We start from the raw sequence: 22,886 nt of genomic DNA on the forward strand, positions 1-22,886 counted from the left end.
GTGAGACGGAAGACGACACAGAGAAAGCTGAACGCTTGCTGATCGATGCACGAGACTCAATTTCTTTTCTAAATAACAGGACTGACAAAGACGGAAAAACGTCATTTCCAGCGACGAATCTGAAAGAGCTCGAAAAGTGGAAGACTGATTAAAATGACGAACAGTATCTTGGGAATTCCTCCCCGTGAAATTATAAAAAAAATTTGCCATTGCAAGTGTTGATTCGTAAAAAAGAAACTTCACAGTAATATGAAAGATCATTTTCTTCAAATTGCAATAGAGTTACCAGTTAATAAATACGTGTAATGCAAATATATATTGGTCTGGTTTGTTGAAAACGCAGTGAATTGGCTTCCATTTCCAACCACGAAAGCTGGTATTATTATATAAATAGGTAGTTTTATTATGAAAAATGACACCTGATGGCGGGCTCTGTGTAATTCGAATAAAATTTCGTCCATCTCTGACGCGAACGATCGAGCCTGGTCCGGCAAAATTACCTCGAATCGTAATTAAACCGAACCGATGTTTTCCACCGGGGCCGTTACTTTCACCCAGCATGCAGGAAATCGATCGTAAAGCTCGAACACTGCCTATTCGCGTCTATCTAACGCACGATTTATGCATCCTCCGCGTTGAAAAGGTAGCCATGACTTTTTCCGGACTCGCGTTTATACCCGTGATTGGGAAATTAATAGAATTGCCAGACGGCGCCAGTTCTAGATAATACTTATCGAGTACCGAGACTCGTGGACAATCCTCAGGGTACCGCTTCTCTAACTCCTCCTTTGCGCTTCTTATCACGTTGCACTGACAAATACCGATTATCGGGACGCGCGCGCGCGCCAACTAGTGCATACACTCCGGCTCAAAAGTATCACGACACTATAATAAATGTTTATAAAAAATTACAGAACTGTTAACACATAGTGATTATTTCTATCTATCGTTTGTAGGAGTGGGATTCTCTAGAATGAATAGAAAACACTTTGAAATTCTTTACAGTAATCCTGATCTATTTCTTATTCTGGCGAAACGAGTGTTACATATAAAAAAATGAGTACGTATACTTCAGAGGAGGGAACGTTGGCACAATTAACAGTATACTTCCTTCGAAATATTAAGTAAGATTGATCTCCTTCAAACGTGGCCATTTAACATTTTTTAGATTCACAGAAAATTTAGAAATCACCTCAAGACTCTTGATGGGTATTGTACGCGTTACACACGGAAACAATGGACACTTATAAATCAAGATATGATTCCTTTTTTCACCGCTGAATGTTAGTTTCCTGCAAATCTAGTTCTGGTTTCGATTATGATGAAACAATGACGCCCTTCAGACAAGAAAGTTGCGATATCTTCCTCTTGGAATCGAAACAGTGTTATAATTGCGATAAAGATTCAAGATAAGTGGCGCGATCCAACATGGACGCGATTTTCGTTTAATAATCTTTGAAGTTCTTCTCTTTAGAACTCTTCGTTTGAAAATTAGGAGAGTGTTTTCCACGAGAGAAATTAAAGGTAAAGAATATTAGTATAGCAAAAGTCAAATTTAAAATGTCCATGCAAAAATTGAGAAACGTCGAAAATTCGGCGACACGCCAATTCCGCGCGAAACGATCGGAATAAACAGACCGAACTATGAAATTAGAAACGGTCGTTCTTACATAAGAAAGAGTCGTTCAATATTTAAGCTCGGTTATCGCGTCTGTTTTCCAACGTTCGAGGTGTCATTCTTCCGAGAGCCACGAAGATAAGACAACCCGCGCGATTAAACAATGCTCTTCCAGGTGAGCGTATTATCGTTGCCAAAAACGGAGCCTGACGCGGCTGGTTCTCCGGGTATTGCGTACATACGCCACGCCCCCGCCCTATCCTACATGCATTACAAGCGCGAAGTTCGAATTCGGAAGTCGTGTAGGTGTGCTCTGAGTCAGAGTGGCTGTCTTCGTTCCTCCATTTCCAATCGTATCCGGCTTGACTTGGTCAGGAATATCCGTGTTCGGTCCGCGTGGAATTTTAATAAAGAAAAGGTGTCGCGACTAGTTCGCAGGAAAGTCCTCGAACGCCCAGGTATTTGCCTTACATTTTATACGGTTGGCTCGTCCCGAGGTGAGACGCGCGACAGCTGGGGACGCCACCCTTTCCGGGGACAATAAATCTATCGTCCATCTAGTAATTTTTTTTTTTTTTTTGCTCGATTTCGTGTGTCATGCATCGATAACAATGAATTTTCTCGTTCGGTAATCTGGAGTTCCGCGCGACTTGATCTCGGTGATTTATCTGCGGAACAAGTTCAACCGGAACGCGGTAAAAAAACTCGCCACAAAACGCTATTAGCCACGGTTAAGCGACGTTAAACATCGAGCCGAGATAAGGGGATTCTTTTGTCGGTGTCGATGCGATTCGCTGCATAAGCGACTTCGCGAAGGCCAGTAACCTTGCTCCGTCAAGATACAGACCTCCCCGGCGATAAGGTCGAGAGTGACGTTTACTGGCTGTCGGTAAAAATGGTTCGAGCCTTCCATCACGCCTTGCCAACAGTGAGAAAATTAAAAACCGATCGAATGGATTTGAAACAGAGACGGGCAAAATTTTTATCTGTCTAATTTAACTGTTCGATTCACTAAACGCTAGGAATTAACGTAAGTTTATTACTCAAATAAAAGTTTACACGTCTCTTATTTAAAATACATTGGAGACTCACCATTATTGTAAATTTCCGCATTGACCAACGTTTCTTCATCGTCCGTGTCCGGTCCTAGGGACACTGGAGTGTACACAACTGATTCCCGCGCTCTCATCGTGTCACGTTTCAAATAGACGTCTTCTTATTACGATACATCCACGAACGAACTGTAAAAATAATTTTAAACGAAACAAAATTAATTTTGTTCCACTTTTGTTGTACGATGTCGAGTTCGAATCGACGTAGGATTGCAGAGTTAAAATAATCCCGTAGAGTAATTAGAAACCCGATTCGACTCAATGGCATTAGTTTCCAAAAGCGTATACAAAATGCGAGGAAACAACAAAAAGGACGAAAGCGTCCCAAGAATTCGATGGAGTAGAAGACAAAATAGCGGTGCCGCGCGCGGTAGAATTCAAAGCTTGCGCGACGGCTGCACAACCACGCCATGACTCAGAAGGCCAAATATAGTGATTGCTGGGATTTCTGTAGATTTTTGACGAAAGTACATCCTGTCGTGCCGCAAGTACGCCTCCATATTCGCCAACGGAACTCGTCGAAAGTGCCAGTAAATTCTGAATCGTTCGGGAACCTTTGCAATCCATTAACCTCGAATATCGCGTTATTTTCCCGCGTTTATTGGTCGGTCAATCGTCCACCCGTACCGATCGCTAGTAACGATATATCGATACACGACGAGAACATAGTTCACGACTACCGTGAATCTAAAATACGTTTCATAGATAGTGCAAGTAGAGCGCTGCAAATATGTTAATACCGTTACTCGGTATAATATCGTTGGAAAAAATTTTGCTACACGGTTACGGCCACCGTTTTAACCGCAAGAATTTCAGGTTTGCGTTTAATCGTCCACCGTTCGCGAAACGAAATTCTTGGAATTAAAATCGGCCGTTTGTCTGCTCGAGCGTAACAGACTCGACATTCTCGTCTTCGCGATAATGCAAATTAAGCGGAAGAGGAGCAATTTGGAATGATTACTTGGAAACGTCTTCAGGTAATAAAGGTCTAGTTTATTTGATCGCGTGCCCCTTGTTCCATATGTCTTTCGTGTGCTGCTACGGCCAACATCTGTGGCCTTGTACCAAAAATGGCAACCCCTCCCGAATCTTTAGTCAAACAATCCAACCTCTGTGTTTCATTTTCCGTGTACGTAGAACATCCGTTGAAAGATTCGACCACGTAATATGGATTCTACGTTGGGTTGGGCATGGTGCAGATCGATCAAACTGTCCGCGATCAAGAATTATTTCATTTATTTAACGTCTTCGTTGCACGATATTGCGAATATCAATTTATTATAATTTATTATGGCAGATGGGATAACTAGTTCTAATTCAAAGATATCGTAATTTACTATTATAGAGACTAGATTGCATCGACTACTGGAAGTTGGCAACACTGATCGTCGACCATCTTGAATTATACGGGACAGTCTTAGATTCGAAATATCTGTCTCGAAATGGTAATATTTCCGAAAAATGGAACTCTGACCCGGAAATCCGGTCACGTTACTCTGATTCTTGTGCATTTTTAAGTATTCGCGCTTCGACTCGTCAAGCAGTGAGTCGATACAGCAGAGTAACAACTTTTCTTCGTTAATAAACCTATCGGAAGCAGCGATCTGTTTTCCCCCCTAGCAACCGGTTCCCCCGTGGCTGGGTTCACGAGTCGTCTTCGTGTTCGGGATATAGGATCTATTTCGGGTAAGACGACCGCCGCCGTCTCGACGCACCGGTAGACGTCATTCTTCCGAGATGCGATCACCGAAGGAACGAACCCGTCGTTATGTCTAAGAATTTACCAGCTGTCGGTACATTGCAAACAGTAACGTATCTTTGAAAGGCAAATATTTTACCTATCGAGAATTCGTGTTCCATGCGTGCGTTTAGTAGCTCCAACTTCGAAGCTCTTTATTTATTTCTGAACACATTCGTCCATTTCTTTTGATACTATTTAAAACGTTCATTTTATATAAAATGAGAGATCTCTGCGCGAGCGATAAGTGACGTAGATAAGTTGATCGTTGAGAAATCGAAACAAATATTTTTTCGGTTTGTGGATGTTCTAAAATTCTATTGAAAATTGAATACAATTTATTCATATCGTTTGGTGGATAGCAGAGTTAATTCGAGCCGTATTAATCTCTCCGGGTATTTGCGCGACCGAGCAGCGGATGCACGTGTGTTCTCGAGGCACAGAGCGGTGGTTGTAACCACGCCTTTAGGTTCGCGGGGGGTCCGCGTTATACATGGAACAAAGAGGAGGAAGAGGACTGAACATCACGCTGCTCGATTTCTGCGATCCATTCCAGGAATCGATATTTTTAAACTGTTGCATTAAGAGCGTCTCGTCTCGAGTCTGAACGTCACTGGACCGTCTGGGAAGAGTTTCGACGTTTCACGGACGACCGTTTTCCACTTTGCAGGTAACCATCTCCAAACTCCCTCGACAATTGCACGACGAAAGGACAGAAGGAAAAAGAAATTCTTCTATTCTTAGGACACGCTCCCCCACCCAAGTAGACCGCGGTTCTTTCCTCCCGTTTCGTTTAGCGGGGAAGTAGGAGGAAATCATCGATTTTATTCTATTTTTCTTCCACTTTCTTTCCATCCTCCTCCCCCTCCTCATTATATTTTTGTTTTTGTTGCATCGATACGGCGCCCCGACGAAATGGAATCGCGTCGGGACGCGTCGCGCTCGACTTAGAAATAGGTGAGCCAAACCGTAGACGCGAAAAGGGCATCGCGGAAATTCCTGTTTCCCTGTTTCCAGCGGCCAAGGGTAAATATAGGACGTTTACAAGGAGATTTTGTTGCTAAAATTAAACGACGGAAGCGATCGGAAGAAACGCCGCGGGTGAAAAAATACGGGGTCCCGGCTGGAAATGTAAATACGACTGAGGGAATTCAGTCGTGGAACGAAATAATTCGTGCGATCGCACGCGGTTGTTGTATAATTGAAGTGTAACCGGGGATGTTAACGACAGGATATGTTAACATCCTGTCAACGAGTTCTCACGAGACATACTTACGCTACGATGGGAATTACACGACGCGTTATGGCTTATTAAAGGAAAATTTCCGATCGATAGAGAAAAAGCCACTCGGCTACTTTATTTTAAGACTCGTAATACAAGTGTACCGGTGAGAGAGAACGCCGCTGGATAGAATTCAGCCGCAGCGATCAGAATTTTTGAGAAACTTCATCGTTACCAGGACTGTGTCTAGTTTAAAGCTCGGGGCGACAATGGAATATATTTTTAACAGACAAAAACTCAAATTGTACGATCAAAAAAATCAAATTAATACGATCTAAAGAAAGCATATCGAACCAAGTTAATACGCGCATTAAATGCCTTGAATAATAATTCAGTCATTATTTATTATGATTCAAAATGAGCATGCGAAAGAAGGCAAAACAGGTGCTGAGAAATTTGCATTAATGAGTGTTATGAGTAACAAACGAAGAAAAACATTATTCTAATTGCCTTTTTTATAATCTTGATGAACTCTCGTAAGACTAGATGGACGCGTTACTCATTTTTGCATATCCAGTTCCTTGTATTTGAGCAATATGGTGCAATACTTGCTCCATACCAGTTTTAACTTATTTCTGGATATAATTTAGAAACAGTCAAAGTAAAAATGTTGTAGTCACTGTATTCAACCAATAAAAGAAAAGTGCTAAGCTAGATTTAGCATGAAATGGCGTCGATTCGTGGAACTTTGTTCCGAAAGCGTTTCGGAAGATGCTCCGTCGAGGTTTCCGATTCGAGATGAAATTTCGGGATTTAGTAGCTCCGGGATCTATTACCTCGACCCTCGAGTTGAACGAACCGGTCCCATCCGAGGACCCCGACGTCACCCCTGACGCCTCTGACGCCACTTACCGACGCTTTGCCCTTTGCACCCACGCGCGCACGTGCCTGCAGGCTAATGCAATAATGCGGTCGGAACTTCTGTCAGGGTTGAGCCCTGTTGCCACGTGGTTTATGCGCTGGCTGGTCCCAGAAGGTGACGAGAACATACGTAAATTGCCGCCGTCGTTACTTCCTGGTTATATTTAGGCGCGCGGAAGATCGAGTTTCGAACGGGGAAGACCCCACGGGTCTGCGATTACCGACCGAGCAGTCTCCTATCGGGGGGTGGTCCCCGATCGTCGATCGACTTCGACTCTGTTCCGCTTTCCGGGGAACAAATATAGACATTCAGATGTCCCCTGTTCCAAAACGCCCCTCGAGACTTTTTCATCGATCATTTTTTCTCTGCTCGTTGCTTCCCCCGACTCTTAAGCTCCCCCGAAACTTCGAGGCGTTAACGCGGGGCACGCGCGCTCGCGTGATGGTGGACACGTGCGCCGCTGTGCACGCGATTGTCAAACATGGAACATCCGTCGAGTATCTTGCCTTCTCGTTGATGAAACAGTGCACTTTACCGAAGCTGTAAATGCTCGAGACTCTAAAAATTTGACCCCTTGGCCCTGGTCTTCCCTATGTGAGAATTTGGTAATCAATATTGCAAAATTGTAGTTGTCTGGTGCTTTGAAGAGCTACTAATATTCTTTCTTGCGTTATGGTAATTGAGAGACCACGAGTTTACTGCCCAAACTCGACCCCCATGGAGAAGCATCCTCTCCCAAAAGTTTAAGTCGTCCCTAAACTCTCAACAAAGGAGTTTCTGGAGGTTGAGGATGGAAGGAACGCTTGGAGGCGTTGTCCCAGATATCTGGGACGAGCCAGCTAGTATTCTTATCGGATCATTCGTCAGTTTTCTTTCCGGGGACGTAGCCTAATGAGCCTAAGAGCATGCACGGGCACGCGCCCGTTGGGGATCACGGCGCGCGTAGAAATCTCCGGCTGCTCGCAAGAGGGTGTCTACTAGTAACTGTTGGCCGTCAGACAAAAATAGCGCCCCGGAGGCGTCGCACCTACGGATGCAACGAGCATTACCATCGACAGGGATGGGAGGAAGGAAGGCGTCGCGATTTAGACGCGACGGGCGCCCTTCGGCACGCATAGAGACGTTGTTCCATGTCGAACGAAGGGATCATTGCGGAGGAAGCTCCGCTTCCGGTCTGCGTCAGGAGGCCCCCGAACCCCCGCTTGGAAGGAATCAAACAACTGGTTTGATAGAGAAAAATATTAACTAGACAGTCAAATCTTTGAGAATTTATTCCAAGGAAACGAATGGAAGTCTTTTTTGTTTACACAATGTTATTCGTAGCTTGATGACTAAGAAATTAGAGATTTCTAGAACAATCATCTCCAAGGAAACTTTGACACCTTTTTTTTACCACGTATATAATTTTTTTCAATATTACTCTTTAAGATACTAAAAAACATTGTATAAAAGGAAGAGTCAGGGTTTGCATCTATTTCCTTCGAATTACTTTTCAAGGAAAATATTATTTTGAGGGAATTTAACTGGTTCTACTGAGGTGGTATCTGGAAAAATCGATTTTTTCATTTGGAAGAAACGAAATTTAAAATAGCTCTCAAAGGCAGGAATTACTTTATCGCGGAAACACCATTCACATACTAGGTTAAGAAAATTCGTTATTTACCTCGTGATATCTCTCAGGACTGATCTTTCCATCTCCCAATAATAAGTCCAATCCTGAGCGATACATAGAGATCATTAATCCCTGATGATTCATACTCATGTGCATTTAAAATATCCAAAATAATCAAACTAACTATCTAGTCAGCTTCGGTGGATCGAAAACTGTGGATACACTTGATTCTCTTATTCTTAAACAATGTACTGATACAATAATATTATTATACAACCTATGGTGAAAGCATATAGCCTTGTAACAAATATATCACGAAAAACTATGCAACCCTAAATAAAATTCAACCTTAAATATCTCCCAAACTATAAATCGTCTGCGCCCAAAACCGTATATCGTTGTCTTCAGAATTTCGAGAACTACAATCGTGCAAAATCTCGTTAGAAACGGAGGATCGCGGATGGGAACCTCCGGAGAGGTTCCTTAGAAGGACGAGAGCCGTTCGCCGCGAATAGGAGCGTAGGTATGCAGAGCACGCGGTCGATTCAGAATCCCGAAAAAAGGAGTTCGTGCAACGGGGTGGCCTTTTTCCACGGGAATCGTACCCGATGAAACCGAAAGCTCGCGAGTTATGCACCTTGAAGAGGCCAGACTGCTCGTGGGACTGTAGGACAAAAGCTCACCGGTGTGTTTCAGCCTCGAAATAGCAACGTCGGGACGTCGACTCGTCGGGTATCTCGCGTTCCACGGAGCAACGACACTACTTTTCCTTCTTTCTCCTCTTTCTTTGTCTTCTTCTTCGTGGCGACGCACTCGATTCTCGCTAGGAAAAAACGAAATAACTTCCGATCGGGAGGACGATGAGTTCGGAGGACGACGCGAAATTAAATAAATAAATAAATTAGAGAGATAGAGCGCGAACGGTAACGCGATGGTAACCTCCTCCCCCGACCCTCCAAGTACAGAGGAGGACCGACCAAGTCGACGCGCTTTGAACGACTGCACCACGTTGCACTCGTTCTCGGCGAAGCTCTCGTTTGTCCAGGAGCTTCCTTCTTTTTTGTTTCGGTCTTCCTCCATGCTGCTTTCCCCACCTTCGAAGGGGCTTTCCCCTACTATTTTCTTTCGCACGGCTCGGAGCATGATGGGATTTCGATGTAGTTCTTTATGGCTTTTCCGAGACTCTGTTATCGACGAATCTTTCGATACTCGTCCTCGATGTATACGTTTTCGCGGGCCTGTTTGTTTTTAACTTTTCGCCGAGTTTATCAATCTCGAATGTTGATTAAGTTTCGAATATTTTTAGCAGGGTTCGCCAGTATTTCTTTACGAGTTTTCCAAGAGTCTTCGATCTTCGTTGCGTATTTTATGGAGCGTTTATTGTAAACTTTTCGCCGAGTTTATCGTTCTGGAATATTAATATGAAACTGGATATTTTTAGAAGTTTTTTTTGGAGGGATTTTTTATAGGTTTTCCAAGAGTTGGACGACCACGAATCTTTTATTTTTCGAATACTTTTTTACAGATATTTTCAGTAGTTCCTTATGGGGTTTCTGGGGGGAGGGGGGGGCAGAATTAGGTTTGATAATTAATCGTAGTTACGTACATGGAATAGAAAAATATAAGTAATAGCTAACATGACTCGAAGTAGATATAGATAGTGTCTGACCAGTACGGAAGAATTCACTGAAATGCTCGAAGAAAGAGCTATTAGTAAATGCTCGGAAAATGAAGGAAAATGTACAAGGCGTAAAAGAACATAGAGAATTTATTTATGAGATTCGTTAGCCAGACATTGACAGCGTGATAATTGTATGGTAAAGAGTGTTACATTCAACGTGTCTGCACAAATATCCAAGAACGTCGGACAGCGTACCATCGGCTATTTTTTCCGACTTCTGTGTCTTTGTCCCTTCGTGGGTCGCGTATCCGCCGGAACTAACCCACGATTTACTTTTTTTCCCAGTTTCGTGACACGTAAAGCCTCGACTTAACAGTCCCTCCAAACGGAAATCGCGTAAAATTAGTTACAACCAAATTTTTTAAAAACATCTAGCATTTATTTTAAAAAAATCTTCAGCTGACAAATTATTACTGTTGTCATTATAATGTTATTGTATTATTAATGATAGAACCCTTTCCACCTTAAAACCATCATTAATTATTCTGTTCACTGAATATATTAGAAGAATTATTATTGTGGTTATAAAAAGAAAACAAAGAAATAGAACTAATCCTAAAATTAAAATGCGAAAGATGGTTCTATTTCCCAAAACCTTATGTTTAAAAAAATGGTTTGAAAAAAATTTGTTTGTGATTATAAAAGGAAAAAGGTGTATTGAATGTCAGCCTTTTAAAATTAAATGATGAGATGCGATTCTATTCGTCAAGACCTTATTTTCCAATATGATTCTATGTACACGTCGCATGAAACAGTACACTCGAAATCACAATGGTACGCACATTCTTATTCGCCTTTACATTTGATTTGCTAACGGCCTTAAAGTATCACGCGTTGAACAATCCGGATACGTTTCCGTCGCATTCGGCATTCTAATTTCAAACTCCGGGTTACGTGACATCGTGGAAAGATCACAGATTCTGGATACTCGATTACTTTCACGTCGCTAACGACGCGTCTGGATCCATTTAACCGTGATATTACCGGATGTTGCCATTTCCTTTAAAGAGACGTCAACAAATGTGCATGTCGATGAAGTTTTGCTTGTTCTTGTAAACTGGACCCCAGGAACCGTACTTGTCGTTCTTCTTCAAATCTTGTTGTTGTCCCGTCGACGAGGATCCAGTCTTGCCCTTCCTGCACATTGGGAAACAATATTTCCAGAAATCAAACACGGAGAAAACGAATTTGTAATAGAATAGATTAAAAAATGTATCGGTTATACCTGATGTCGTGGAAGGGTTCTTTTATCGTGGAATTCATGATGTTGGTGTGCACCATTGTGATTCTTTTAGTGACCCTTTGATGTTTTTTAATGATACCTCTTCCCGTTGACCTTCTACCGCCGATTTAAACCAATTCGAACCAATCTTCAGCGGTGACGAACAATTTCTCACGAACAGATTGAATTTAGTCTCCGATGCTATCAGACACTTCTGTTTATCACCTTGAAAATCAATGATCGCTATCGTCAGCAATTTTATATTGCTCCTTCACAGTTTTTTGGCAGTTAGGATACTCACTCTACGGCACGTGATGCAAGTGAACCAGAACAAGTAATTCTAAGCGATTTCCAGCGTTACCGCGTCGGCTCCCCTTGCGAGTTCGGAGGTTTTTAGCGAGCCTGTGCAGAAAAAGAAACGGTAAAAACCATTAATACAAAATTAATTTAATCAATATCGAGTCTGTGAGACTTTGGTGCTCTGGTATTTCAAAATTCTCGTAGTGGATATTTTTTGTTTCATCGATAGATATTTAAAGAAAACACTAAAAGAGTAGGTGGTACTGTATATTTTATAGACTCAATTTTTTAATTTTAATTATCAAAAACGACCCAAAATGTCTACCTTTTCATTACGAGTCTCGAAACGTTTAGAAACCACTGTTCTACGGGTATAGGAAATTCGTTCGTAATTACGCAGGATAATGACAAACGGATCAAGGTTTCTGCAAATCGACTTCCTGCTGTCGTCGTCTGAAAACCGGCACGCACAAATGGAAACCTGTTTTTGCACTTACCTGACACTTGGCAAAAACGTCGGGGAGTTGCCTTGACGGTCGAAGACTTTGCACCTCATCGACACATAAGATCTTCTTGATCACTGGAAAACACTACTACGATCTCTGTTTTAATGTCGAAGAAATTTCGAAGCCTTGGATTCTTTATAGAGAATTCGATTCGAATGGTCAAGTGGAAAGAGGAATTTCAAAATTAATGTTGCCACGAAGCCTCGAGGAAGACTGCAGGTCTTCTGGCGACTCCGTCGCTTTTACATAGTCTCAGAGTATCCCCTTCTTCGCCTGTTGATCGAGGATTTCGAGAGGGGATCGATCTCGATCCCTTCGATCCCACCAGAAAAATGTTCAATTGGTTTAATGGTTGTAAAACGTCATACGATTTTTTTAAATATTCATTACTCTGAGCAAGCATGTACATAAATAACGTTTTCCACTCTTACAGATCTCCTTCGTCTACTTGGGGGGGGGGGGGTACCTAAATAATATTTAGTAATGTATAATTAATTAGAATTTTTAGAAAGCAAGATTATGAACCGTTAGGTAACCGTGTCCTATTTTGATCTCAAGGAGGCAGACATTTTCTATTTTTCGACGAATTCCGCCATTTTGGTGAGCAGTATTTCACAGAAAATGAAAGGCAAAGAATATTTCGTTAATATTATTCGATGCAAATGAATTTCGTGACACTCCCTTAAATATATACATGTTTTCTTTCTCGTATTGCTAGGATTTCAAGATTTAGTAAATCATGAGTATGATTGCTCCAGAAGTTTGACTCATTAATAATGTATATTGGTTAATGAACTTGACTTGTTATTCAAGCTGGGAAGATCTATTTTACAATTTTTCCTCGATCTATTCGAAGAACTATCGTAAATCAATGATTAAATTTTCCAAGATCATCTATGATACACTGATACGAATAGATTTTTAAAGTTTTGTTTTGATATTCGTCAAAATAACAAAGTCGTAGAATGTTTTCGAGAACGTGTCAGATTGCACGAACAGGTCTGAACGCGTTTACCTCGAAACTGTATTTTTCGAACTGGTTGCCAAGATTTCTCGAAACATAATGACCGTATTTACTTCAAATTTTAACGTTACGTTCTCAGATATGCCGTTTATGTTAAAAAATCAGAGAAACTTTGTGTCAAAAATTAAATTTTTCTATTATATTAGTAAGTTAGAATGGGAAAAATAATTGCCAAGCTCGAATTTAAGTTGTAAACATTTTCGACCCTGTTTCCCGATTATCCTGCTTTAATTGAAACAACAATTTTGTTCATTAACGATTCGCAACCACCGCATAATGTGTATCGCGACACATTCGTCGACGTCGGAGCCGTGCCCAACGAAATAAATTATACATTCGTAGAAAAATAAAAAATAAGTCGTGTAGCTTGCAACCAAAGGCAAACTAGAATCTGATGCAACATCTATCCTCGATGTCATCAGGTTGTTACTTTTCAACAACCGAAATATAATGGTTTGACGAAGGGCATCGACGAGATGAAGTTCGAGCATTGAAATGTTTCTAATAATGCAATTCTTTAGATATTACATTAAAGTTATCTAATCCAGAACCTTTTAAAGTTTTTAATAACATAACACACTTAGGAGAAGGTAGTATTTTAGGGTACATTTTGTCAAATAACGGGGATTATATTAATAATATAAAGAAATTTTACGGTTAAATTTATACACTTGCAATATTTTCTTTAACATAACTCTTTTATGTTCAGAAAAATGCTTGAAATAAACATTCGTAATTCTTGATATAAAGTTTTGAAGATAACTTTAGTTTTTTGAGAAAATGGAGCTTTTTTAGAAAATGTTATAAGAATATTTGTGCAGTATCTTTATAACAACAGGAATTCTTTTGCAATTAAAATCTTTTAATTAACTTACTACTTTTTTTTTGGTGACACGCCCACACGCGTCACACCTGTTGGGAAGTACTGGCCTAATGCATACAGATCAACTGAATCATAATTCTTACTAAGAATCGGAAAATTAACAATCGTCGGGAAATTAATCGAACGAGGAAAGTTTGATGTAAATAAGTTTTATATTTTGAAAGACTTTCATTTACAATTAAATAAAATATTAAATTATAATAAGTATGAGTATCAATAGAATTATTTGTATGGATAATAATTTCGATTTATTGAAATATATATTTCACACTGTATGAATGTATCACATTATAGAAATTAATCCATAAATTTGTTATAATATATTTATTTTATAATACAATATAAAATATTGCAGGCTTTTTTTATATAAACAACAGAATTAAAATTTAACGCTTTTGATCCTTTTTTCTTGGGTTTTCTTAAAAAGTAATTAACTTGAAATTATTAATTTACAATTGCAATTAATTATAATAAAAATGCAAGTCTATCTAGCCTCCACTATACTACGTTTATTCTCGGGAGTTAGGTTTATCAATCGATTGGAATTTTCCGCCAATTCAGTGATGCTGATTCTACCGCGCTGTTTTATAAACTTCGCGACATCTTCGAGTTCCTGCTGCGAGATAAAAATAAATTTCCCTCGATCGTCAATTATTCCTGTTAAACTACCGTTCGTTTGTAGTGCTTGAATTCTTTCTACCACGTTTGCTGTCTTTAACCCAAAGGTAGCAGCCAGATCTTCGAGAACTACAACTTTATTCCTTTTAATATGTTCTACAAATGCTTGCAGTAAATTCTCTTCGTCTTCTTGTTCCTCCTGTTCATAGCCTTCATCCTCTATGCTAAATGCTTCTTTCATTTTCAAATATTCTTCATGGTCTTTCTTCTCCTGCTCCTCTCTGGCTTTCTTTTCTGCTTCTTGCTGTTTTAATTCCTCTTCACGTTCCTTCTCGTATTCTTTGTCCCTCTGTTCTTGGTACAGTTGCTCCCGCTTTTTACGCTCTTCTCTTTCCTGCTCAGCTGCTTCCCTCTGTACCTTCTTCTCTGCTTTGGCGGCCAATTTTGCTCGTTTCTTCGCGCCTATCTTCTGATCGGATATATCTGGTTTCTCGTCAGCCTCGTCATTACCCTCGTTTCCAGATACATCTTCATCTTCGTTCGTCTGCGGAACGACGCTCGCTTGCATACGACGTCTAGCATTTCTTTGTCCAGCGGTTCGCCTCACTGGCCTGCCTTGCAGAATTCTCTCAGATACGTCGGTTTGTTTCTTCTTTGTACCTGCAATACATTTAAAACATTTTGCCCATTTCTGTCGTCAAAACATCTGTTTCAAAACAAACTTTGAGGTTAGGAATTTGCTCGTAACGGAATGAACATTTTTTTGTTAGCAACGTGCACCGTGTTATAAAAGACTAGAACGTACCGGATCGTTGTTGTAAATACACCGTGCAAGCGACAATCAAAAGAGCAATTATAACAGCGACAATCGCTAAAACAGTGACGTCCATACTTTTTATTTTACTAAAATTGTCGACTTATCGAAGAAAGTTATCGATAATGCCCAGTGGCGCCGCGTACGTGTATTAAACTGATTGTTTTCGAAGGTGACGTGTGCTGTACACTGTCTCGTACAGAATTTTGCTCGTAATTTAAGTTTTGCTGTGCCGTAACAGCACCGTGTACAAATAATCATGTTGAAATACGGAAGTATAATTCTTGTTTTCCTATGCATCCTCGAATATGGCACGGGACTTTATTTTCATATCGCTGAAGGAGAGAGAAAGTGTTTCATCGAAGAGATTCCAGATGAAACTACAGTTTTAGGTACGTAGTAATAAATATATGCCGACAAAAACAATAGACGTTTTGGTTAAATTTCACGTTTTATCAACCTTTGGACTTTATAATTTTCTTTATAGTAAATTACAAGGTCGAATTGTTCGATCCGAGAACCGGCGGTTTCATGCCAAGCAGTCCTGGTGTGGGAATGCACGTGGAAGTTCGGGATCCAGATGACAAAATGGTCCTTTCCATGGTGTACAGTTCAGAGGGACGATTTTCTTTCACTTCTCACACACCTGGCGAACATATTATCTGCTTGTATTCTAACAGCAGTTCTTGGTTCAGTGGCACACAACTGGTACGTGAGCATGAACAGGCAGTAGAACCCATACAAAATATTTTGGCCATTCGATGTTACCCCCTTGCTTTTTGCCCTGATCGATGGTTAAGAATAACTTTGAATGGTAAAAATATTTGCTAGTTCAATAGTAGTATTCAATGTAACTAAAACTGTTCCATAATCCAGCGAGTTCATTTGGACATCCAAGTGGGGGAACATGCCATTGATTATGGCAATATGGCCCAAAAGGAAAAGTTCTCAGAATTGCAATTGAGAATACGTCAACTTATCGATCAAGTAGAACAGATAACCAAGGAACAAAATTATCAAAGGGTAACTAATTATTTTTTAAGGTTTAATTCTGTTTCAATCGTACAATTTTCTTCTTTTTTAGTATCGGGAGGAACGATTTAGGCAAACGTCCGAAAGTACGCATCGTCGTGTATTTTGGTGGTCTCTCACGCAATCTGTGGTCTTGTTAGTCATGGGAGCATGGCAAATGAGACACTTAAAGAGTTTCTTTGAAGCAAAAAAATTAGTATAAAAATAAAATCAGTTATTTCTAGGGTATTAGTCATCTTGAAAATTTCTTTTATCATCGTGCGAGACTCGTTATAATTTATTTTTAAAAAAAAATGTAAGCACTGAGTGGGTCTATTTTCATGAACGTTTCTATTGTATTTACGCGTGCAATCAGTTTGGGTGCGTCCACGTGTGTTCATTGGTCAGTGTATCCATATAAACCGATCAATTTTTCAGTATAATGGAAACAACGTATGATGTAATTTTTCATAGAAATAAAACTACTATAATTTTTATGAAATCTTACTCGGTACAGTTATTAGTGGCACGGATTCGTGTTGCACAAACAAGGGAATATCGCAAATTGTCGGATGTCGGTTCTGGTGAGATTTTTCACAAGTGCTCATTGGTCTAATTTAGTGACAATGGCATTATTACTATTCGTATTTGAACGGCGGACTTCAGGTCCATTTTGACTTGAATCTGAATTTTATTATTTCGCTGAGGGTCTGTAAATTAACAGGAAAAATGCTTGAAAAATATATTTCTCTTAATCGGAAAGTTTTTATAACTGAATTCAAATGTAGTTTAATCCTTGTGTTAATATTTTGTAACATACCCTTTTTGTTTTATCGCTTAGAAAAGTCAGAATTTAGATCTAGTGACTACGGTGTTACGACTTTACGAACGATATACATAGCAGCTAAAGGTTAGACAAAATGGCGTTGGAATACTTGTGAACTCGCCTGCATGCATAGTTGAGTATAAACTGCTTCGATCTCCGTCTGTCAGAGACATGTTTGTGGAAAAATCTTGTTTGTATTAACGTACACGTGTACTTGAAGAGTTCAATATTGACGCTTTTATTTAAAAAATGAGTAACGTGTAACGAAAGAATAAGTACAAAAAGAAGACAGTCATGTTTTCGTTACGACAGATATTCCGACTTGGCACGCGACTGACTCTTATGAGAGAGCCTTTCAACTTGCATCAGATCTCGTTGATTGCACAAAAAAAATTCAATAATGGTCAGGAAAAAATGTTCATTCGTACGAAAACGAATCTCTGTGAATCACCGCAAGAGGACAAAAAAGAACTTGTCGAGAAACAGGTGCTTTGCAAGGTCGTGGCAAAACTGAAATTGATGTTTACGTGTAAACGTTGCAATTTTAGAAATAGTAAAACCATATCGAAAATAGCTTACGAAAAAGGAGTAGTTATAATACGATGCGATGGTTGTAAAAATAATCATTTAATCGCGGATAATCTTGGATGGTTCGCGGAAATGCAGAAGGTTAGGAATATCGAGAAACTTTTGGCGGCAAAAGGCGAGACTGTTCGAAAAATACAGAACGATGTTGACGGATATCTCGAGATCGTTGCCAAAGAGGAATTTTATACTTTACAGCATAATATGAACAGAGAACGTTTAATCGAAGAGCAAAAGAACGCGATACGTATTTCGAATAAAAAACCTGAAACTTCGGAGGACATGTAGGAAAGAAAATATTTGAACAAATATAAATAGTTTAAAATTTATTGTATACCACTTATGGTCTTTATATTACGTACAACTTACAAGTATATGCGTAAAAAATAATATCGGAAGTTTGGTCGATATCGAAAGACATAAAAATTTGTTTTTGATCCTTTAAATTATATAATTACTAGAGTAAACAGTGCTGTTTTCGTAGTATGCATATTTTATACTTTTCCTTTAATAGTATAAAATGTAAATACTCTTAATATGTACAATTTGATAAAAAATACATATTCTCAAACAAAATTTCTCAGATCCAAGATTCTCTAAGACTTGCCTTTTGCAATGTTATTATTGAGAGTAATATTGATAAAATTCAAATGGCAGACCTTGGCACATGTAAAAAGTTACTATATATGGCAAGTTCTAATTGACAGTGTTAAATGTTTGTTACGTGAACATCTATTAAAAAATGTATATGTATAATACATTTTTTAATAGAGCTACGTTTCGTCAATAATAAAATGTATGAAACGTGGTTAAATCCTTTATAAATGTGTATATATAATACATATATATGTATATAAAATATATAGTATTAGAAACAGATGGAATGACTTTATGCTTTTCCCTTATTATGTATACATACATATATATAAACTCTGGTTTTTGAAAAATGTATATAGATTTTAAAGGTTTTGCAACTTTAATGAAAGTTGCAGTATTGCTATAATGGGGGACTATTAATAGATATAATAATATTAAAAATCTCTAAGTACACCCTATAATGTAATAACATGCAAAGTTACTTTCCAAATACTGTAATAATTTAATAAAACTTAGCTTGATTGTGCTATTAACCCTTTGACAGTGAACAAATTCAACACAAGCCACACGCTACACGCGTTTGCACACATACACGCTGAACGCTCATAGGCGTTTATCGCACGCACTCAATCGATCGATCGAGTACCGATCAAAGGGTCGAACTATTTTATGATATAAGGCACTGTATCGTTTTTTTATTGCAATCAGTCATTTTTATATTTTTAAAAAACTAATGCTGAATTCCTTTCAGAATAATATCGTATTAATAAATTTCCTTGTAACATTTACTGGTTAATATACATTCAAAATCATTTGAATACGTAAAATAATTATTCCTATACAATTGTCAATGATTAAGAAGACTAGTGATTTTTAACCTAATCTTTGCAAGAAAATAAAAGTAATTTCACTCCTGCACGTTTATAACAAAATTATAAAGTATCAGCATTTAACTTTTTCATTGCTCGGAAAAAGTAGGAATGAACTTATTCTAGTCATAACATAGACTAGCATTATTATTATTTTGGAGAATTAAAAATCTCTAAATCAAATATAGTTACATTTACGAAGTTGAAATTATTTTGGATCGTTTATACCCTTTTTGGTTTAGATACAACTGCATATTCACTATTATTATAGACTGTATGCTTTGGACCCATCGCGTTACTACTGGAAGCAGACTCAGAGTGATTTGATTTCTTTCTAATAACACCGTATCCGAGGTGACTATCATCCGCTAATCTAACAGCAGACATATCTTCGACTATATCGTAATTAGACCATGCAGTGTTTGTGTCAACTATCGAATTATTTAGGGAAACATTGGAATGTGAATTGTTAGTCGCGGTACTAAAGTTTCCAAATTTATACGCACTTTTCTGATTAATGTTACTCGCAGAACCGAAGTGTTCTAATTTATCGTAATCAGGGTCATCGTCGTTAGATTTGCAAGATATGTAATTAATCGACGTTGCCATCGAATTATCCGTAATACTAGACTTACTTTTCGAAGAGTTCTGAGATGACAGCATAGGCATCATAGTTTCGTATTGGAAGTCATCCTCGTTCTCTTTATCTTTGTCATTGTGTAGTAACGAGGTTGGTCTTTCTGTGTGATGTATGTTATCGATACCATGCGTTTTCCAAGCATCGTTTCTTACTTCTACTATATCGTAAGGATGTCTCTCCTCGTCATCGAGTATCGAACTTCCTATTGTTTTCTGCGACGATTCGGGCGAATTATCCCGATTTAATGCTTTATACTCCACGGACGCAGGCGAGTCCAATATTTCGGAATCTATGCTCTTCTTGTCTAATAAGCCGGTGAAAACATATTTTCGTGGTGGCTTCGCGGGTTTAGATTTCATGAGAGACAAAGAGGGTTTAGAAGATAAACTGTTATCTAAATTTGACGAGGAGATTGACTGTTTCTGAGAATTTTGCGATGTTGAAAAATCGATGTCTATCAAATTGGCAGAACTATTTGGGGAAGGGGGTAATGCTGCTCTAGAACCAGCTTCCATAGACAAAGCCGCGTGGTATTGAGCGTCGTTGCATTCGATACCCGGTATACCTTCTTCGTTCATTAATTTCTTCATCGACCTCATTTTTGAATACATGCAACGAAAAATCTCTTGCTGGCTACTGTGTTCCAAACGAAAGGAACCTTCCCCAGACTCGCATTTTCTTCCTGCTTCAAAAATGAACTTTCCATCTTTGTAACCGTATCTTCTGATATAGCGATACGGCCACGTGAACAACACTATATCCCCATCCATTAATTTCATATCAACCGCGGCTACTACGAGCGTATAATTTCTATTTTCTAAACCGCATCGCTTAGACGCGTCCGTTTCTGCAACTTTTACGGAAAACACTCCTTCACCGCTGGTGCAGTAGAGATCATTGTTTTCTTCTATCGTCTGGTTAGAAACACTGTCTTTAAAAGCTACTAACTGAAACGCGGTTATCCAATGACTCATATCCGATTCCGAGTAACATCCAAAGTAGTGGATTCCTGATTTTGTCACTACCTATGCACAAAAATCATAAAAAAAAAAGTATTAGTGATATTCTTCGATCGTACAAAAGGATAAGCGATATTCTTCAATTGCAAAAACTCTACTTACAGTGAACACATGCGACTGGTTACTTGGTGCAATCTTGATGCATGCATCCAATGTAATGATGCGTGGACTATGCAGCTGTAACACAGCTTCCTCTTGGTTGTCATAAATTTCTACACGCTTGATCCCATAATTGCTGGTTCTGAACAACTGACAGAATCTCTTGTGCCATGTTTTCTGTAACAGAGCAGCATCGAACAAGGTTTACGGCCAACAGCTTATTTGAATCTAGGAAACTTTTCTCCAATACATAGGGTGTACCACTCGTTTCACCAATGGATCAAGAACACAAAAACAATGAAAACTATTTAGTTATTCTTGTACTTCGGTAATACTTAATCGCAAATAGAGCTAATATAATCGTTTGTGTACGAGGTTTTCTATTGCTTATGTGTTTCCAATGCACTGTTGAAGTCAGTCCCTGTATAAGTTTAAAATACACTAATAAAGATCGATCGATCGTTTCGGGGACGAGACAGTGTATTCTATAAACTTCAAAGTATCGACGCGATTCAAGAGTGACGCGTGTCACGCTCGAGCTAACGTTAAGTCTGTACACGTCCTGAAATATCTGTAACTTTATCACGCTGCTTTGTAGGTTATTTCTCGACGATGACGACCGATGACGAACAGTCGAATCAACAATAAAAAAAAAATAATAGAAAAAGTAAAAGCCGTGGAAGGGATCCGTTTAACGACGGGTCGCGAAAATCTAGGATACAGGGCTTGTCCGTCCTGACGTTAACCAACCTTCAGTTGGCCTAGCATTCCCTGTGGCGGTAACAGAAGAATCCCTTGTAACAGCGGCTCCTCGGGCTCCATAGTCTCCGCGGAACATCAGCAGCCTCGTCGCGTTTGCACTAGGTGCTCGCCCTTGTCCCTCGCGTAATTTCGAAAAACGGAATTTTTCCACTTTCACTCCCACTTTTTTCCGCCCGTCCTATTCCTCTCACTGGTTCGCCTTTGCTGGTCTCGCGTTCTGCACGATCGTTCGCGGCGTTTCTAACGATTTTCCCAGAGACGTTCAGCCCATCATAACGTATGGTGCTTGACATTGCACGAAAGCTTTGGAGCCCGACGTTAACGTCGACCAGATTTCCGGGAGAAAAATCGTTCGCCTCTGTGTGTGCGTGTCGCGCGCGATGCGTACGTGCACGAGGCGCGCAATCGTGTACGGGCTTCCTGACACATTCGGAGTGCACTGTCAGGCTTAATAGAGTCACGCACGTCCTCCGTCCCGCGCGACGTCGGCCGAATCGTCACGAACGGACGTACCAGCGCGACTATTCCCCAAGATAACTCGTTGGTCTTGTTATTTCAACTCGTCGGTCACCAACTTTGTTTGCTGCGAATTTGTTATCGTTCGCCGTTCGTTGTTGCACCGAGCTCTTTCCCTTGGCCCGACGTCCGTGGAATTCCACTCGCGATCGGACACGAAGACAATGGCAATTTAAATTCTACTCGGCTTCTTTTCACCTATGAGACTTGTCGATCGAAGATAACGGCTTGACTAAACTCTTTCGAAAGGGTCTTCTTCTAGGATCTGCTAAAATAATATAAATTGTAGAACTTATATGTAATGAGGTTGCCTGAAGAAATGGCTGACACCATAATGGCCGTTCCAATATCAATAAATGAAAATCAAATTGATCTTTTCTTCCTTTGAGTAACGCATCGACTCAATAATTCGATAACAGTAACAGATGTACGTGTTTATGTGCATTTAGGGATAAGTTTGTACTAGTAATAATAACACCAAACGTGGTATAGCTGCGACTGTAATATCATAATTTGGTAAATTTTGTAATACCAGTAAAAATTGTAACTAGAACTATTAAATAGGAGAATTTAATTAAATACGTATAATAAATGATTTATTATAATTAAATTCAAGGTCATTCGGTATAATATTACAAATTTCATTCCTAATAATAATATTTGATTCGAAAGTTCGAACAAAAGAAATAC

At 39.4% G+C, this 22,886-nt stretch overlaps 5 protein-coding genes and 1 long non-coding RNA gene across 7 annotated transcripts in view; 2 read left to right on the plus strand and 4 right to left on the minus strand.

Moving 5' to 3' along the window:
* The window catches only part of Rols (zinc-RING finger and ankyrin repeat domain-containing protein rolling pebbles), a 61,628-nt gene extending 52,563 nt beyond the window's left edge, over positions 1 to 9,065 (minus strand). For both annotated transcript variants that reach the window (XM_076775968.1, XM_076775966.1), the window contains exons 1-2: positions 8,908 to 9,065; positions 2,711 to 2,859 (exon numbers count right to left, since the gene is read on the minus strand). In XM_076775968.1, coding sequence (XP_076632083.1) covers positions 2,711 to 2,807 — 97 coding nt within the window. In that variant the 5' untranslated portion in view covers positions 2,808 to 2,859; positions 8,908 to 9,065. The remainder of the gene's footprint in view (positions 1 to 2,710; positions 2,860 to 8,907) is intronic.
* Positions 9,066 to 9,974: 909 nt separating this feature from the next.
* On the minus strand, positions 9,975 to 11,352 carry LOC143346705 (uncharacterized). Its single transcript, XR_013080496.1, has 2 exons — positions 11,131 to 11,352; positions 9,975 to 11,042 (listed from the first exon to the last, which is right to left on the minus strand). It is a non-coding gene; the product is annotated as an uncharacterized LOC143346705 (long non-coding RNA).
* Positions 11,353 to 13,973: 2,621 nt separating this feature from the next.
* Positions 13,974 to 15,462, minus strand: Ddrgk1 (DDRGK domain containing 1). Its single transcript, XM_076774686.1, has 2 exons — positions 15,264 to 15,462; positions 13,974 to 15,118 (listed from the first exon to the last, which is right to left on the minus strand). The coding sequence occupies exons 1-2, from the start codon at positions 15,346 to 15,348 to the stop codon at positions 14,325 to 14,327; spliced, it is 879 nt and encodes a 292-aa protein (XP_076630801.1). The 5' UTR covers positions 15,349 to 15,462; the 3' UTR covers positions 13,974 to 14,324.
* Positions 15,463 to 15,529: 67 nt separating this feature from the next.
* Positions 15,530 to 16,785, plus strand: Eca (transmembrane p24 trafficking protein eclair). Its single transcript, XM_076774688.1, has 4 exons — positions 15,530 to 15,664; positions 15,760 to 15,980; positions 16,149 to 16,295; positions 16,357 to 16,785. Exons 1-4 carry the CDS (start codon positions 15,532 to 15,534, stop codon positions 16,504 to 16,506), a joined length of 651 nt encoding a protein of 216 aa, XP_076630803.1. The 5' UTR covers positions 15,530 to 15,531; the 3' UTR covers positions 16,507 to 16,785.
* Positions 16,786 to 16,906: 121 nt separating this feature from the next.
* LOC143346526 (uncharacterized) lies at positions 16,907 to 17,982 on the plus strand. The gene has a single exon (XM_076774689.1). The coding sequence runs from the start codon at positions 17,404 to 17,406 to the stop codon at positions 17,980 to 17,982; it is 579 nt and encodes a 192-aa protein (XP_076630804.1). The 5' UTR covers positions 16,907 to 17,403.
* Positions 17,983 to 18,784: 802 nt separating this feature from the next.
* On the minus strand, positions 18,785 to 22,406 carry Dok (docking protein homolog). Its single transcript, XM_076774682.1, has 3 exons — positions 21,669 to 22,406; positions 20,922 to 21,095; positions 18,785 to 20,825 (listed from the first exon to the last, which is right to left on the minus strand). The coding sequence occupies exons 1-3, from the start codon at positions 21,738 to 21,740 to the stop codon at positions 19,383 to 19,385; spliced, it is 1,689 nt and encodes a 562-aa protein (XP_076630797.1). The 5' UTR covers positions 21,741 to 22,406; the 3' UTR covers positions 18,785 to 19,382.
* Between the last annotated feature and the right edge of the window lie 480 nt (positions 22,407 to 22,886).

This window comes from Colletes latitarsis, chromosome 10, assembly GCF_051014445.1.
Source record: "Colletes latitarsis isolate SP2378_abdomen chromosome 10, iyColLati1, whole genome shotgun sequence".
Lineage (NCBI taxonomy): Eukaryota > Metazoa > Arthropoda > Insecta > Hymenoptera > Colletidae > Colletes > Colletes latitarsis.